Source organism: Macaca mulatta, chromosome 11, assembly GCF_049350105.2.
Source record: "Macaca mulatta isolate MMU2019108-1 chromosome 11, T2T-MMU8v2.0, whole genome shotgun sequence".
NCBI lineage: Eukaryota > Metazoa > Chordata > Mammalia > Primates > Cercopithecidae > Macaca > Macaca mulatta.
The window spans coordinates 1,709,354-1,727,939 of NC_133416.1; the positions used below are offsets into that span (position 1 = coordinate 1,709,354).

At 47.4% G+C, this 18,586-nt stretch overlaps 1 protein-coding gene across 10 annotated transcripts in view; it reads right to left on the reverse strand.

Annotated features, from left to right (window-relative positions):
• The window catches only part of RAD52 (RAD52 homolog, DNA repair protein), a 36,441-nt gene extending 18,189 nt beyond the window's left edge, over positions 1-18,252 (reverse strand). For 2 of the 10 annotated variants that reach the window (XR_013400761.1, XM_077953253.1), the window contains exons 1-7: positions 18,033-18,084; positions 10,384-10,460; positions 9,962-10,029; positions 3,603-3,704; positions 1,553-1,654; positions 371-464; positions 137-204 (exon numbers count right to left, since the gene is read on the reverse strand). Coding sequence is in view for 7 of the 10 variants with exons in the window: in XM_077953253.1 (XP_077809379.1) it covers positions 137-204; positions 371-464; positions 1,553-1,654; positions 3,603-3,704; positions 9,962-10,012 (417 nt within the window). In the remaining 3 variants the exon portion in view is untranslated. Of the gene's footprint in view, positions 1-136; positions 205-370; positions 465-1,552; positions 1,655-1,956; positions 2,192-3,602; positions 3,705-6,116; positions 6,136-9,892; positions 9,936-9,961; positions 10,131-10,383; positions 10,461-18,032 lie in introns of those variants that run through there. The other 8 variants (XR_013400762.1, XM_028829103.2, XM_077953258.1 and 5 more) reach the window with 7 other exon arrangements.
• Positions 18,253-18,586: the final 334 nt, after the last annotated feature.

Genomic DNA, 18,586 nt, shown 5'->3' on the forward strand with positions numbered 1-18,586 from the left:
TCCACCATTCTGGGGAACACTGGCTGAGACACAACTCTGCAGCCTGGGTCCCTGTCCAGCTACCCACCTCCCTACCTGCTCACCTTCTCCTACCACCCACTGATCCCTCCGCGCAGGTCTACTCCATCCTCCTCACCTTCAACTGGACCCTCACAAACGCACAGACTCCCACGTAGAACTTGCCATTGTTGAGGTCAACAAAATCTAGGAGTGGGAAAGAGAGCAAGTTGAAGAGGACACTGATCGCTGTGCCACAGCCATTCTTCCTGCTGGCACTGAGTCCACCTACCTCACCTACCTCACCTCCTCACTCACAGCACCCTTTCACCAGGGCTGGACAGTGCACAAGTCCCCACTGCTGCACACTCACCCACATTCTGCTGTGTGACGGAGTGTGCCCAGCCATTGTAACCAAACATCTCATTGGCCAGATTAATTACTCGATGACCCTCAATGTAACACACCTAGAAAAAAAGTTTTTAAGGAAAAGCTGTGTTAATTCCTTACCACACTTAAATGTGAATCAAAATTTACATAATTTATTCCTCATCTACTTTTTTGGATAAACTGCCCTTAAACATTCTACTCGGGAGGCTGAGGTGGGAGGATCGCTTGAGCCCAGGAGCTCAAGGCTGCAGTGAGCTATGATCATGCCACTGCACTCCAGCCTAAGCGACACAGTGCGACCCAGTCTCTCAAAAAAAATTATTTTTCAAGAAAATTCTCAATGAATTTATTTCAAAAATCTTCTAGATGGTGCCTGCGAGAACTAACGGTCTGTCGGGAGGAGGAACTCACCCAGCAGTTGCTAAAATTCAGTTTGCAAAAAGTATAAATCTCGGTTTGACATATTTTATGGAAGACCAAAAATATTCACAGAAGTTAAAATTAGAAGCAAATGATACGCAATTATTATGTGTCAATCATAAGTTCTTTAAAAAGCGTTTAATTCAAAAAAAAAAAAAAAAAAAAAGCAGCAAATGGCAAAAGGAACATTTTTTTAATGGTGTAAAGGCTGGGCATGGTGGCCCACACCTGTAATCCCAGCACTTTGAGAGGCTGAGGTAGGAGGATCACTTGAGCCTAGCAGTTCGAGACCAGCCTGGGCAACATGGCGAGATGTCGTCTCTACAGAAAATTAAAAAATTAACCAGGCATGGTGGCATGTGCCTGCAGTCCCAGCTAGTCAGGAAGCTGAGGCAGAAGGATCGCTTGAGTCTGGGGGAGGCTGCAGTGAGCCGAGATGACACCACTGGTCAGACTCCAGCCTGGGTGACAGCGAGACCCTGTCTTTAAAAATTAAAAAAAAAAAAATGATGTAAAAAATCCTAAGACGAAATCCTAAGACGGCAGTTACGCAAGTGTCAAGACCATGCCTGGGCCCCTTCAGATGAGAACGAAGTCGGGAACCCATCCCCTCCCAGCGACACTGGGAGGCCTCCAGGAAGTTAACAGGAGCCTTCCGAATCCCTGAGGACCCAGAGAGGGAACTGGCAAGACCGTCTGAGTCTGTCTTTGGATGCCTGCTTTCCAGGCACAGGAACTCTCCTACCTTCTGGCCTCCTCCAGCCATGCGGCTGCTTATGTATTCTGGGCCCAGCCTCTGCCTCAGGGCCTTCTGGATGGCCTGGTACTCTTCGGCTGTGTACTGGCACTGCAACCCCAAAAAAGAAAATTCCATTCACACTTCACCATTCCTCACATCACTGAGTCTCCAGCTTTTTCACCTCAGGACCCCTTTACACTCTTAAAAAAACCCCCAGAACCTTTGTTTCTGTGGGTTATATTTATGCTATTAGAAATGAAAACTGAGAAACTTTTAAGGCATGCATGCCATCAGGCACCACAGCAGTGACGTCGCATATCACTCACGCAGTCTCTGAACACTCCACCGTTCACCCACGAGAGAATGAGTGTGAAAGAGGCAAACAGTATTATCATGAAGATAAGTCTGACCTTCTGGACTCTGAATCTGGGTCCCAGGATTACATTTTGAGAACTGCTGCCTTAGCTGCTGCTACCATCCTTATAAAAGTTTCTGAAGCTTAGGAAGCGACAGTGTCCTGCCTCCAGAGCTGCAAATGACGCCAGCACAGGAAGCGCGTATGGAAAGGGCACAGGGATGGGAAGACCTGCTTCCATTTGCCCTTTCCAGAGATTGACACCTGCTCCAATGCAACAATCTCCCGTCCTGCACAAACGGAAACACACGACTGCTTGCTGATTTGGGTTTTGTCCCCCTTGCCCTATTTGGATGAAACGAATACTCACAACTCTCTGGTAAAAACAAAGATGGAGTTTGGGTGGACAAAGCAAGAAACTTTTCTATGCACACAATGTCCCTACAAGGAATACGACCCCCAGGAACTTTCCATGCCTCCAAAAAAGACAAGGAGCCAGGCGCGGTGGCTCATGCCTGTAATCTCAGCATTTAGGAGGCCGAGGCGGGCGGATCACGAGGTCAGGAGTTCAAGACCACCCTGGCCAACATGGTGAAACCACATCTCTACTAAAAATACAAAAAATTAATCCCAGGCATGGTGGCTCATGCCTGTAATCCAAACACTTTGGGAGACCGAGGCAGGCGGATCACCTGAGGTCTGGAGTTTGAGACCAGCCTGGCCAACATGGTGAAACCCCATCTCTACTAAAAATACAAAAATTAGCTGGGCATGGTGGCGCATGCCTGTAATCCCAGCTACTTGGGAGGCTGAGGCAGGAGAATTGATTGAATCCAGGGGGTGGAGGCTGCAATGAGCTGAGATCGCACCACTGCACTGCAGCCTGGGTGACAAAGCAAGACTCAGCCTCGAAAAAAAAGAAATAGAACTGGGTGGCATGCATATAGGGGCAATGGGAAATAGGGAGATTTTCACATAGTTTCATTTTGAATTTGATGTTATACAAATGTTATCTACCTCCCCAAAAAAAAAATTTAAATCTAAATCTAATCCCCAGTACTATCAGTCTTTTGATAGCTAACGTTCCAAAATGCCCTCCAGAGTTCACAAAAGACCCCCAAAAAACGCATCTAAAGGAAAAACCAGTAACAACAAATAGCTCCCACATGTACTATGTAAACGTACTATGTGCTACCCACACATGTACTATGTAAACGTACTATGTGCTACCCACACGTGTACTATGTAAACGTACTGTGTGCTACCCACGCGTGTACTATGTAAACGTACTGTGTGCTACCCACGCGTGTACTATGTAAACGTACTGTGTGCTACCCACGCGTGTACTATGTAAACGTACTGTGTGCTACCCACGCGTGTACTATGTAAACGTACTGTGTGCTACCCACGCGTGTACTATGTAAACGTACTGTGTGCTACCCACGCGTGTACTATGTAAACGTACTGTGTGCTACCCACGCGTGTACTATGTAAACGTACTGTGTGCTACCCACGCGTGTACTATGTAAACGTACTGTGTGCTACCCACGCGTGTACTATGTAAACGTACTGTGTGCTACCCACGCGTGTACTATGTAAACGTACTGTGTGCTACCCACACATGTACTACGCCGCTCTACAAACTGCCGAGCCCTAACTTTATTCAACCTCAACCTTCCCAGGCATGAAGGAACCAGTCACCTGTCCAAAGCACAACACCGCGCCGCTGCCTGCAGCAGGATGGCTTTCACGTCCTCCAAGAATTGCTTCCTCAGTCCCAGACATCTTGACTCCAGCTGACCTCTATAGAAATAAAAGGGGGAGGGTGGGAAACAACAACAACCCTCAAAGAATGTTTAAAGTAAAAGGTAAGAGCCTCTACTGAAAAATCACATCCTTATGCAGCCGGGCGCGGTGGCTCGCTGTGATCCCAGCACTTTAGGAGGCCGAGGCGGGCGGATCACAAGGTCAGGAGATGGAGACCATCCTGGCTAACACGGTGAAACCCGTCTCTACTAAAAATACAAAAAAATTAGCCGGGCATGGTGGCGGGCGCCTGTAGTCCCAGCTACTCAGGAGGTTGAGGCAAACAATTGCTTGAACTTGGGAGGCGGAGCTTGCAGTGAGCTGACGACAGAGCGAGACTCCATTTCAGGAAAAAAAAAAAGAATCCATATGCAATATCCTAAGAGTGATTTATAAACTTCTAAGCACTGCTCCAACCCAGAGCAGAGCTCCTCAGCGGTCAGCTATGGTCTCTCAAGCTGCTGGAGATTCTTTAAGGTCTGCTTCTACCTTTCTGTTAACGTGTTTGCTATTGTGTTGCTGTTTTTTGTTTTTTTTTTTTTTTTTTTTTTTGAGACGGAGTCTTGCTCTGTCCCCCAGGCTGGAGTGCAGTGGCCGGATCTCAGCTCACTGCAAGCTCCGCCTCCCGGGTTCCCGCCATTTTCCTGCCTCAGCCTCCCGAGTAGCTGGGACTACAGATGCCGCCACCACGCCTGGCTAATTCTTTGTATTTTTAGTAGAGACGGGGTTTCACCGTGTTAGCCAGGATGGTCTCGATCTCCTGACCTCGTGATCCGCCCGCCTCGGCCTCCCAAAGTGCTGGGATTACAGGCTTGAGCCACCGCGCCCGGCCAGTGGTGGTGCTATTAAAGGTGATTTTTACAATAAGAATATATTGTAACTATAAAATCAGGCCAGGCGCAGTGGCTCACGCCTGTAATCCCAGCACTTTGGGAGGCCGAGGTGGGTAGATCATGAGGTCAGGAGATGGAGACCAGCCTGGTCAACACGGTGAAACCCCATCTCTACTAAAAATACAAAAATTATCCGGGCGTGGTGATGCACCCCTGTAATCCCAGCTACTAGGGAGGCTGAGGCAGAATCGCTTGAACCCAGGAGGCGGAGGTCACAGTGAGCCAAGATCACGCCACAGCACTCCAGCCTGGGCAACAGAATGAGACTCCATACTCCATCTCAAAAAAAATTATACTAATAAATAAAGAGCAACTTGTTCTACTTTTATAAATAACTTAAAACACTCAGCCAGGTCGGGTACGGTGGCTCACATCCGTAATCCCAGAACTTTGGGAGGCTGAAGTGGGCAGATCACCTGAGGTCAGGAGGTGAAGACCAGCCTGGTCAACACGATGAAACCCCGTCTGTACTAAAAATATAAAAATTAGCCAGACACAGTGGCACGTGCCTGTAGTACCAGCTACTCGGGGGGCTGAGGCTGGAGAATCGCTTGAACCCGGGAGGCGGAGGTTGCAGTGAGCCGAGATCACGCCACTGCATTCCAATCTGGGCGATGGAGCAAGACTCTTTCTCAAAAAAAAAAAAAAAATTCAGCCTTTTATTGAAGGACAATCTTGTCTTTGTCCATAATGTAAACATGAAATATTTTTTGCCTTTTTTGCTCTTTTACTTTGAAAAAGATGCCCACTGTTCTGCTTTCCTTCCTAAAACTGTCTACAATGGTTTTCCCATTATAAAAGCAAAAAAAAAAAAAAAAAAAAATTAAGAGACAGGGTCTTGCTCTGTTACCCAGCTGGAATGCAGTGGTGTAATCATAGCTTAATGTAACCTTGACGTCCAGGGCTCAGGTGATCCTCCCTCTGCAGCCTCCCGAGTAGAAAGGACTACAGGTGAGTGCTATCATGCCTGGCTAATTGTTTTAAATTTTTTTTTAGAGATGACTGTCTCACTCTGTTGCCCAGGTTGGTCTTGAACTCCTGGGCTCAAGCAATCCTCTTGCCTTGGCCTCACAAAATGCTGAGATTAAAGGCATGAGCCACCGTGCCCAGTCTCCGTTATAAAATTAAAATATCTTTACTGTAGAAAGCTTTAAACACATATCAGAGAATATGGAAGTAAAATTCAGCTGGATCTCACCAAGAGATAGCTGTTGTCTTTTTGTATATGTGATTGTGTTTGTGTTTTTTATATGTGCATATTTGTTAAACAAAGGTAGAATCCAAACGCATTAGGCATATCTTACGCAGCACTTCAAATCTTCTTCGCCTTGTGTGTCCTTGAGGCCCTTGGTCACTTTTTCCACCCCAGCTGTCACTGGGCTGATCAAACACGTCTGGGTTATGACCAACTGCCCACAGGTACAACCCCATGGTCCCTTGCTCACACTGGCTGCCTATCACTTCCCATCCTTGGATTGCCCCTTGCCTTGGAGGTGTGAGGGGCTGTGGGACCTACCTGGTACCCACACATGCACAGCCCAGAAGTCTGCGGGAATTAATCTGCTATGAAGCAAACCTTCTTCCAATGAGATACAGAAGCTGAGGGGTCCGTCCATCCTTCCTTCAGATGGATTGCCCCAGAATGCAGTTATTTATACATCCTCCTGGGAAACGGCTTTAGGAGAACAAGCAACCAACCATACTTGCACCAAGGGTGGCCAACTTCAAAACGCACCCTTGAACTGACTTAATCTTCCTTCTCCCTTCACTCATCTTTCCCCTACCTCTGCTTCCTGAAAGTACACTTCTTGAAAAAACAATAGCACATATGCTCTTGCCTCAAGCTGTAGGTTCTCTAGGTACTAGGGTACTGTGGGGAAAAGAAAGAGATCAGCCTGTTACTGTGTCTGTATAGAAAGAAGTAGACATAAGAGACTCCATTTTGTTCTGTATTTGAGATGCTGTTAATCTGTGACCCTACCCCCTACCTTGTCCTTGCAAGAGACATGTGCTGTGGTAACTCAAGGTTTAATGGATTTTGGGCGTGCAGGGTGTGACTTTCTTCCTAGAAAAGCTAGGTATTGTCCAAGGTTTATCCCCATGTGATAGGATGAAACAATGCCGCTAAAAGGTTTATCTCAAGGCACAGGATTTTCCTTTAAACTTATTCATGTCACAGATCCTTGTTCTTATGTCTTACTGCTAATTTCCTCCCTAAAAATGATCCTATTGTCCTGCCACTCCCTTATCTTTAAGATGGTAAAGATAATTATCTATAAATACTAAGGGAACTCAGAGGCCGGTGCCGGCGTGGGTCCTCTGTAAGCTGAGCGCCGGTCCCCTGGGCCCCCGCTTTTCTTTCTCTATACTTTGTCTCTGTGTCTTATTTCTTTTCTCAAGTCTCTGGTTCCACCTAACCAGAAACACCCACAGGTGTGGAGGGGCAGGCCACCCCTTCAGGGTACAGGTACAGCAGACACTACAAATGCTCTATTAATCATCCTTCAGCTTTTTGTTTTGTTTTGTTTTGAGACAGTCTCGCTCTGTCGCCCAGGCTGGAGTGCAGTGGCGCAATCTAGGCTCACTGCAACCTCCACCTCCCAGATTCAAGCAATTCTCCTACCTCAGCCTCCTGAGTAGCTGGGATTACAGGCGTCCACCACCACACCTGGCTGATTTTTGTATTTTTAGTAGAGATGGGGTTTCGTCATGTTGACCAGGCTGCTCTCGAACTTCTGACCTCAGGTGATGCACCCACCTCAGCCTCCCAAAGTGCTGGGATTACAGGTGTGAGCCACCATGCCCAGCCATCCCTTCAGCTCTTACCACAATAGTGCACCCTAGTCTGACTTCCAAATGCCATCTGCATCTTGTTACCTGAGAGCTTTCTTTAGTATCTAGACTACTTTGCATCTGTTTATGGCAAGCTGGAAGCACCAGAAAATTGAACCACCCGGGCAGCAGCCCTCAAATGGTGCCTGACTGGTGTTGAAATACCCTCAAGTTCTCACCCCTCTGTGGGACACCACCAAGCTGTGAGCTTCCCCAGTGGAATTAGGGTGGGTTGCTACCAGCAGCAACAGACTTGATAACTCACCCTTAGTTGTCAAGCTTCCCTCTCCTGTCTCCCTTCCCCCTCTACTGTGTAAAGGACTAATCTCCAAATAAACTACTTGGGAATAAAAAGGAGGGCGGCAAAAGATACCTTTACAATGTAGAAAGCTGGGAGTTACCACCTTAATCATTAAGTAATCGAACTTAATGTCACCAATTGTAGTCACATCATGTGCTTCCTGATGGACGCACTAAGAAGGTCACATCACTTAGGTAGTATTTCTACCAATCTAATCACGAGGAAATAATCAAACAAGTTGAAATCTATAAAGCAATTGGCCTGGACTCTCCAAAGCATCACTGTCTCAAAAAGCAAAACAAAATAGAAGGGCTGGTGAACTCTTCTATATTAAAAGAAGTTTAAGGCCAGATGTGGTGGCCCACGCCTGTAATCCCAGCACTTTGGGTGGCCAAGGCGGGTGGATCATCTGAGCTCAGTAGGTCAAGACCAGCCTAGCCAAAATGGTAAAAATCCCATCTCTACTAAAAATATAAAAATTAGCTGGGCATGGTGGCGCACACCTGTAGTCCCAGCGACTCGTGAGGCTGAGGCAGGAGAATCACTTGAACCCAGCAGGTGGAGGCTACAGTGAGCCAAGATCGTGCCACTGAACTCCAGTCTGGGTAACGGAGCAAGACTCCATCTCAGCAAATAAATAAATAAATAAAGGCTTAAGAGACATGAAAACTAAATGCACTGTGTAATCTTCAAAGAAACTTTGGATCAGGGATAAAGAAAAGCCACAAAGAATATTATTAGGACAATGGGGGAAATCTGATGATGAATATGAGACTGCAGCCACAACCTCCTGGGCTTTGTACAAACCTGGGTTTGTATTTTTAATCTCTACTAAAAATACAAAAATTAGCTGGGTGTGGTGGCAGGTGCCTCTAGTCCCAGCTACTTAGGAGGCTGAGATAGGAGAATCACTTGAATCCAGGAAGCGGAGGTAGCAGTGAGTGGAGATTGCGCCACTGCACTCCAGCCTGGCGATAGAGTGGGACTCAGCCTCAAATAAAAAAAAAAAAAAAAGAAAAAAGAAAGGGTACCCTCTGAAAACTGTGCTGTGAAAGACACAACAGAAAATTTAAAAGCCAAAGGACATACAACCGTCTCCCCGACAAAAAAGCCTTCCAGTAGAATTAGAAGCCATACTTCACTACACCTACAAAAGATTAGGAACTACTCTTGAAGTAGGAATCTCAAAAATCATCCTGAATGATTATCACTTCTGCTCACAAAATGCAAACTTCGAGGAAAAAAAGACTGAAAAGATTGAAAGAACCCCAGGTTCCTGTGGGCTAATACCAAAATGTCTAACTCACATATAACTGAAGTCCCAGAAGAAGTGAAAGAGAATGGAACAGAAGAAATATTTTTAAAACTAATAGCTCCAAATTTTCCAAACTGGCTGACAGACATAAATTTACAGATTTAAGAAGCTCTGCAAATCTCAAGGATAAATCTAAGGATAAATACAAATAAAATGATGCCTAGATACACCACAGGCAAACTGCTAAAAAACAAACATAAAGAGAAAATCTTGAAAGCAGGCAGAGAGTAATAACACATTTCATACAGAGTAATGAATGATGCAAATGATGGCTCCATTTTACAATAAAGGTAAGAAACATATCTAGAAATAAATTTAACAAAATATGTGTATGACTTCTGAATTGAAAACTATAAAACAGAATTAAAAAGAAATTTTTTTTTTGAGACGGAGTTTTGCTCTTGTTGCCCAGGCTGGAGTGCAATGGCGTGATCTCAGCTCACTGCAACCTCTGCCTCCGGGGTTCAAGCGATTCTCCTGCCTCAGCCTCCCGAGTAGCTGGGATTACAGGCATGCGCCACCACACCCAGCTAATTTTGTATTTTTCGTAGAGAAGGGGTTTCTCCATGTTGCTCAGGCTGGTCTTGAACTCCCTACCTCAGGTGATCCGCCTGCCTCGGCCTCCCAAAGTGCTGGGATTACAGGTGTGAGCCACCACACCTGGCCCGAAATTTTTAATTTTATTATTATTATTTTTTGAGACAGAGTTTTGCTCTTGCTGCCCAGTCTGGAGTGCAATGGCAGTATCTCGGCTCACTGCAACCTCCGCCTCCTGAGCAAGTTGAAGCGATTCTGCTGCCTCAGCCTCCCAACTAGCTGGGACTACAGGCGCCCGCCACCACACCTGGCTAAGTTTTGCATTTTTAGTACAGATGGGGTTTCACCATGTTGGCCAGGCTGGTCTCGAACTGACCTCAGTTGATCCGCCCGTCTCAGGCTCCCAAAGTGCTGGTATTACAGGCATGAGCCACTGCGCCCAGCCTAAAAATAAATTTTAAAAGGCCTAAATAAGAAGGAAAATGCACCAAGTTCATATATTTGAAGACTCAATACTGTTTAGGTATCATTTCTTTCCAAACTGATTCATAGGTTCAATGCAATCCCAATCACAATTTTACCAAATTTTTCTGTGGAAACTGGTAAGATAATTCTAATATTTACAATGGAAATGCAGAGGATTTAGAATATTCACATCAAGCTTGAAAAATAACAACAAAATAGGAGGACCTACAACGACAAGACTTCAAGACTTACTAAAGCTACAGTAATTAAAAGGGCGGTACTAACATAAGGATTGGACAATGGAACTGAAAAGGGAGCGCAGAAATCAATTACCATTTGTACGGTCATCTTAATTTCAAAAATGCAATACCATAGCATTTTCAACAATTGGTGCTGGAACGACTGGATATCTATACGGAAAAAAAATTAATATTTAATTATATCTCACACCATTCACATAAACTAGAGATGGATAGGCCTAAACATAAAACTAAAACTATAACATTTACAGGCCGAGCATGGTGGCTCACGCCTGTAATCCCAGCATGTTGTGAGGCCGAGATGGGCGGATCACGAGGTCAAGAGTTCAAGACCAACCTGGCCAACATGGTGAAATCCTGTCTCTACTAAAAACACAAAAATTAGTTGGGCGTGGTGGTGCGCATCCATAATCCCAGCTACTCAGGAGGCTGAGGCAGGAGAATCACTTGAACCTGGGAGGCAGAGGTTGCAGTGAGCCGAGACTGCGTCACTGCACCCCCACCTGGACGACAGAGTAACACTCCGTCTCAAAAAAAAAAAAAAAAAAAAATTACAGAAGAAAACATGAAAGATTATCTTCACAGTCTGAAGGTAGCCAAGATTTCTTAGGACTCAGAAAGCAATAACTATATAATAAAATATAAGAGAAAACTGATTACATCAAAATGTAAAACTTCTGTTCATCACACAACTCTAAGAAAATGAATAGGCAAGCAGACAGAGGACAGGTAACTAGGATATAAAAGTTATATAAATAACGCCTACAACTCAATAAAAAGACACACACTCAATTTAAAATGGTCAAAAGATTTGAGCACGCACTTTGCAATGTATTATACATTATCATCAGCACAGGAAAAAGTGCTCGAACACCATGAGTGACTGAGGACTAAAATTAAGACCATGACACACCACACCCATCAGAATAACTAAAAAGACTGACAACACCAAATGTTGGCAAGGACACAAAGCAACTGGAACTCTCATACACTGTTGGCAGGAAACAGGCTGATAAAACCACTCAGCTGTTAACGCACACTACTCTTCATGAAAAAGAAAGGACGACTCCAAGGACTGAGCCACAGGCCCAGGGAGCAGAGCAGCAGAGGCCCAATCCCAGGCCTTGAGCCCTATTGGTTTTTTGAGACGAAGTCTTGTTCAGTCGCCCAGGCTGGAGTGCAGTGGCACAATCTCGGCTCAGTCTCCGTCTCCCAGATTCAAGCAATTCTCCAGCCTCAGCCTCCCAAGTAACTGGGACTATAGGCACGCGCCATCATGCCCAGCTAATTCTGATTCTTGTATTTTTAGTAGAGATGGGGTTTCACTATGTTGCGTAGGCTGGTCTCAAACTTCTGAGCTCAAGTGATCCACCCGCCTTGGCCTCCCAAAGTGCTAGGATTACAGGCGTGAGCCACCGCGCCCGGCCTATTGGTTCTTTATAGATCTTGAATATCGGTCTTTTGTCAAATAGGTCCCTGTGCTTCCCCATTCATTTTCTTACAGTAGTCTGTGATTACATTTTGATGTAATCAATCATATTTATCTTTGTGTGTGTGTGTGTGTGTGTGTTTGCTTTTTTAAGTCACTCTATGGCATCCTGAGCCCTAAGAAACCTTTGCACACACTCAGGTCATGGAGATATTCTTCTCATCTTCTTCTAAAAGCCTCATGGTTTTCTAATTTTGGAAATAGGTCTAGGCAGGGTGCGCTGGGTGCAGTTGCTCACACCTGTAATCCCAGCACTTTGGGAGGCTGAGGCAGGTGGATTGCATGAGGTGAGGAGTTAAAGACCAGCCTGGCCAACATCGTGAAATTCCATCTCTACAAACAACACAAAAATTAGCTGGTCCTGGTGACATGTTCTCGTAGTCCTAGCTATTCATGGGGCTGAGATGGAAGGCTTGCTTCAGCCTGGAAGGTGGAGGCTGCAGTGAGCTGAGATCACTCCACTGCACTCCAGCCTGGGTGACAGAACGAGACTCTGTCTCAAAACAAGTAAGAAATTAGGCCGGGTGCGGTAGAAAGAAATTAGGCGCGGTACAGTGGCTCAAGCCTGTAATCCCAACACTTTGGGAGGCCGAGGCAAGCAGATCACCTGAGGTAGGGAGTTCGAGACCAGCCTGACCAACATGGAGAAACCTCGTCTCTATGAAAAATATAAAATTAGCCAGGTGTGGTGGTGCATGCCTGTAATCCCAGCTACTTGGGAGGCTGAGGCAGGAGAATCGCTTGAACCTGGGAGGCAGAGATTGCGGTGAGCCGAGATCGCACCACTGCACTCCAGCCTGGGCAACAAGAGTGAAATTCTGTCTCAGAAAAAAAAAAAAAGAAGAAAGAAAGAAAGAAATTAAGTAGCCAGGAGCGGTGGCTCACGCCTGTAATCCCAGCACTTGAGGCTGAAGTGGAAGGATCGCTTGAGGCTCAGGAGTTCAAGACAAGCATAGGGAACACAGCTGTCTCTACAAGCAATAAAACATTAGTCAGGCATGGTGGAGCATGCCTGTAGTCCCAGCTACTCAGGAAGCTGTGGTGGGAGGATCACCTGAGTGGGGGCGAGGAGGGGGTCAAGGCTGTAGTGAGCCATGATCACACCACTACACTCCAGCCTGGGCAACACAGGAAGATTCTGTCTCAAAAAAGAAAGAAAGAAATTAAATATATACCTGTCACATGATCCCAAAATTCTGATAGGTGTTTTCCTAGAGGAAGTAAAAACATGATTAAAAAAAAAAAAAAAGTCGGGGTAGAAGGGAGAGACCCTGGACTAGGATAGTGGCTATGGCAAGAAATCATGAATTCAAGATATTAAAAAGGCAAAGACTGGCAAAGATGTTTTATTCTTCTCCATTTCCTTATCACCTAAAAGCATTTTTTTTCTTTTTTTGAGGAGTCTCACTCTGTTGCCCAAGCTGCAGTACAATGGCACAATCTCAGCTCACAAAAGCATTTCTTATTCTATGTGGAGGGCTGAAGCAGCAGATCAGGTGGACTCTGGATATATAGAACAAGAGGGAGATGTGACAAGGTGATGGGTGAGATTCTGACTGTCAAGGTCAAGAACGGCTCGATGAACAAGACTGGAGCAAGTTTCTTCTATTTTCATTTATGAACACAGTGCTATAATGTTCATGGTACTTTAAAAAAATTGGCAGAAGTAGAAAGAAATGGCCAGGCACGGTGGCTCACATCTGTCATCTCAGCACTTTGGGAGGCCAACGCAGGCAGATTACCTGAGGTCAGGTGTTCAAGACCAGCCTGGCTAACAGGGTAAAACCTCGTCTCTACTAAAGATACAAAAATTAGCCAGGCGGGGTGGTGGGTGCCTGTTAATTCCAGCTCCTCAAGAGGCTGAGGCACGAGAATCACTTGAATCTGGGAGGCAAAGGTTGCAGTGAGTTGAGATCACGCCACTGCACTCTAGCCTAAGCAAGAGTGAGATTCCGTTTTTGAGACGGAGTCTCGCTCTGTAGCCTGGGCTGGAGTGCAGTGGCCGGATCTCAGCTCACTGCAAGCTCCGCCTCCCAGGTTTACGCCATTCTCCTGCCTCAGCCTCCCGAGTAGCTGGGACTACAGGCGCCCGCCACCTCGCCCGGCTAGTTTTTTGTATTTTTTAGTAGAGACGGGGTTTCACGGTGTTCGCCAGGATGGTCTCGATCTCCTGACCTCGTGATCCGCCCGTCTCGGCCTCCCAAAGTGCTGGGATTACAGGCTTGAGCCACCGCGCCCGGCCGAAAAACATTTTTAATTGAAAAGAAATCTCAAAATATCGTTACCTCTAAAGCCTTATGCAGCTCACCACAGTCTGAATTCTTTTTTTTTTTTTTTTTTTTTTTTGGAGACGCTCCATTGCCCAGGCTGGAGTACAGTGGTGCAATCTCAGCTCACTGCAACCTCCACCTCCCAGGTTCAAGTGATTTTCCTGCCTCAGTATCTTGAGTAGCTGGAACTACAGGCGTGTGCCACCACACCCAGCTAATTTTCTGTATTTTTAGTAGAGACAGGGCTTCGCCATGTTGGCCAGGTTGGTCTCAAACTCCTGACCTCCAGTGTTCTGCCCACCTCAGCCTCCCAAAATGCTGGGATTATAGGCAAGAGTCACCACACCCGGCCTGAAGTATGTCTTAAAATCTGTGGAAGGAGAACCCGGTAATCTCAGCACTTTGGGAGGCCGAGGTGGGCAGATCACGAGGTCAGGGGTTTGAGACCAGACTGGACAACACGGTGAAACTCCGTCACTACTAAAAACACAAAAATTAGCCAGGCATGGTGGCGGGGGCGTGTAACCCCAGCTACTTGGGAGGCTGAGGCAGGAGAATTGCTTGAACCTGGGAGACAGAGGTTGCAGTGAGCCGAGATCGCACCACTGCACTCCAGCCTGGGCTACAAGAGTGAAACTCCATCTCAACAAAAAAAAAAAGAAAAGAAAAAAAACCTGTGGGAACACAGGATTAATTCTGTCACACTATGATCATTTCTCTACACTCCCACACTCAGCCATTAGAGAACTGCTAGGCCATACGCTTATCACTGAATCCCCAACACTCAGCACAGTCCCCACCCAGCGCAGAGTATGAAGAGCATTTTAGCCTTATTTTAGCTTCTCTCCACATCAAAACTGCCAGTTCAGTATTAAAAATGAGTGCCTTGAGTGAAGAAATGTTAAAAGCTGCAGAGATGGAAAAATATCCACCAGGCTTTCTGCCCTTGAACCAGTGCTGAGACAGTCAGTCATCATTATTCAGGGTAGTTATGTCCTTTAACGGTATCATGAACACTGAACTAGCGAATACTGAGCCACTGCTCCTAGGGGAAACACGGGGTTACTCAACAGGCATAACCTTGTTTTATGTGTGCTTCTGTTTAAAGACATCTTATTTAATATATATTGTTGATGCATTAACACTGAACTCACAGCCGACAACAAAAGTGGTGCCTGAACAAAGCCAATCTAAAAGCTTATCTTTTCTCTATAAGATACATCACAGCCTTCAACTTGGAAATGCGAGATAGCACTTCTGCTCTTGGAGGCCATTGTAAACAGCAAAATCACCAAAAGCACAAAAATTTTAAAAAAACTGGCACTACGTATACAGCCAAAATAACACTTATGCATAGTCTTAGAGCTGAAACAGGAAGGCAGAGTGTCACCTTATCTAAACACAGCTGGGAAAGCCTAGAGTGGGGGACTCAAAAATTTTCACAACTATCCTCCCCCACAGCTAGCTCAGTTACCTTTTTCATACACTCATCTCCAACTATACTGTTTATACAAGATAACACGTGTTGGTGTACATTACGTAACAGCAACCTCTGACGGTTCCTGCCTCCCTGAGAAGACCAGCACCCAAACACTTCTCTGCTTGATACCACTATAATTAACGGCCTGATAAGTGTTGAACTGAGAACAGACGACTTTAAAAACCACTCCGAGAGGGGCACGGTGGCTCACGCCTGTAATCCCAGCATTTTGGGAGGCCAAGGCGAGAAAATCAACTGAGGTCGTGAATTCGAGGCCAGCGTAACCCACATGGAGAAACCCCTTCTCTACTAAAACTACAAAATTAGCCGGGTCTGGTGGTGCACACCTGTAATCCCAGCTACTCGGGAGGCTGAGGTAGGAGAATCGCTTGAACCTGGGAGGCAGAGGTGGCAGTGAGTCAAGATCGCGCCATTGCACTCAGGCCTGGGCAACAAGAGTGAAACTCAGTCCCCCAAAAAACACAGACAAACAAAAAACTCCCGCCCAGGCGCGGTGGCTCACGCCTGTAATGCCAGCACTTTGGGAGGCTGAGGCGGGTGGATCACCTGAGGTCAGGAGTTCGAGACCAGCCTGGCCAACATGATGAAACCCCGTCTCTACTAAAAATACCAAAAATTAGTCGGGTGTAGTGGCCCGCGCCTGTCAGCCCAGCCACTGAGGAGGCTGAGACAGGAGAGTCGTTTGAACCCGGGAGGCGGAGGCTGCAGTGCGCCGAGATCCGCCATTGCACTCCACCCTGGGCAACAAGAGTGAAACTCCATCTCAAAAAAAAAAAGAAACTCCCCTAAACAATACCAGACCTGAGACCACTGAATTACCTGACCCAATCCAAGAGTTAAACGCTAGTTTCCAAAAACTAGAGTTTTAAATGTCTGTGCCTCAGCCCGCGAGTTCTGTGGAGGACTAGACCTAGAAAGCCTAGAAAACCACCAATATCCATCCAATCATGGAGAAACAAAATGTGGTATATCCACACAATAAATAATTCAGTTACCTAAAAAATGAAGTTGATACATGCTACATACAACGTAGATGAACTTTGAATCACTGTATTAAGTGAAATAAACCAAACAAAAGAACAAATAGTGTATAATACAGTACTGAGAATAAGTAAATCCACAGATTAGTGCTGCTGGGAGGAGGAGGAAATAATGGGTGTCTGCTAATGAGTTTCAGGGTTTCTTTTAGGGATGATAAAAATGTTCTGGAATTAGACAATGGTGGTGCTTGCACAATCCTGTGAATATACTAAAGCCACTGAATTGCACACTTTAAAAGGGTGAATTTAGACTGGACGTAGTGGCTCACACCTGTAATCCCTGCACTTTGGAAGGGCGAGGAGTTGAGACAAGCCTAGCCAACCTGGTGAAAAATACAAAAATCAGATGGGTGTGGTGGCGGGTGCCTGTAATTCCAGCTACTCGGGAGGCGGAGGCGTGAGACTCGCTTGAACCCGGGAGGCGGAGGTTGCAGTGAGCCGAGACGGCGCCACTGTACTCCAGCCTGGGTGACAGAGCGAGACTACGTCTCCATTTTTTTAAAAAGGGGGTGAATTTAATTGTATGTGAATTATATCTCAACTTTTTTTTTTTTTTTGAGATGGAGTCTCGCCCTGTCCCCCGGCTGGAGTGCAGTGGTGCCATCTCGGCTCACCGGTGGGCAACCCCTGCCTCCCGGGTTCAAGCGAGTCTCACGCCTCCGCCTCCCGAGTAGCGGGGGTGACAGGCGCCCGCCACCAGGCCTGCCTATTCTTGGATTTTTAGTAGAGACGGGGTTTCGCTGTTAGCCAGGCTGGTCCAGAACTCCTGGCCTCAAGCGATGCTCCCGTCCGCCTTCCAAAGTTCTGGGACTACCGGTGAGACACCGCGCCAGACCTCATCTCAATCTGGTAACAAGGCCCAATACTCAGCTAAACTGAGCGTCAAATTTTTATTTATTTATTTTCCCCGTGACAGGTCTCGCTCTGTCGCCCGGGATGCAGTGTCGTGATGCCGGTGCGATCTCGGCTCACCACAGGCCCGACCTCCCGGGAACACGGGGCCAGGCCGCCGCCACGCCCGCGTCAAATTCCTTTCAAATCAGTCATCTCTTCCCAGCGTCCCCCGCTCCCTGCAACTCAACTTCGTTCAGCTGTTAACACCGACTTCAGCTCCCCCAGCCCGTCTCCGGGCAGCGTCTCCGGGCAGCGTCTCCGGGGACGCGCCACCACGGACTCCCGGCTGCCCGCACCGCGGTGGGGTCCCGGCGCGCCGGTGCCAGCTTTCCCGTACCCCGCCTTCCTGCCCATCTGTCGGGAAGCCCCGGTACTGAGCCCCTCACTGCGCCGGTGAACTAGAACAGGCCTCCGGGCTCAGCACCTCTGCGCTGAGACCTCGGGGTCAGCTCCACCGCGGCCCCAGGTTCTCACGCTCCACACCCACGGCAGAACCACCCGGGGAAGCCGCTCTCCTCCCCCACTTACGGGCCTCCGGCCCCGCGCGGTGCACGCAGGGAGCTCGATCTAGGCTACGGACAAGGGGAAGAGCGCTTAGATGGAGGCTGCGCAGAGGAGAATGGGAAGGGTGTGCGAGGGTCTCTGGGAAGAAGGTCCGAACCCACGCCAGCGCCGGACGGCAAAAAAAAAACAGACCGGAGGAGGAACTGTAAATCAAGTAGGAGGGGAAAAGAGCCGCAAAGCCGTCTGCGGCAGCCGTAAAGCAACCTGGAGGCGCAGTGCTGGCGTCTACGTGCTGAGCCGCTCGGCCTGCCCCTTCCCGGCGCGCGCTCTGCCTGCTACTTCCCTCCAGCTTCCCTCGGTCCGCGGCCGTCGGACCTCTGCTGCCCCCTGGTGGGCTCGGGGGTGTCGTCTGGCCTGCAGGGGCTAGTTAGGCCGGCGTGGTTCCCACTTCACATGCCCGGCGCCCACTGGGATGCGGGGCCCACCCGTGCACAACTGGGAAGATCTTAGGCAGAACGGTTGTCGGAGACCTGCCCAGGTTCCGCCCGGGCCGAGGCAGCGGGGGACCGGGTGGTTCC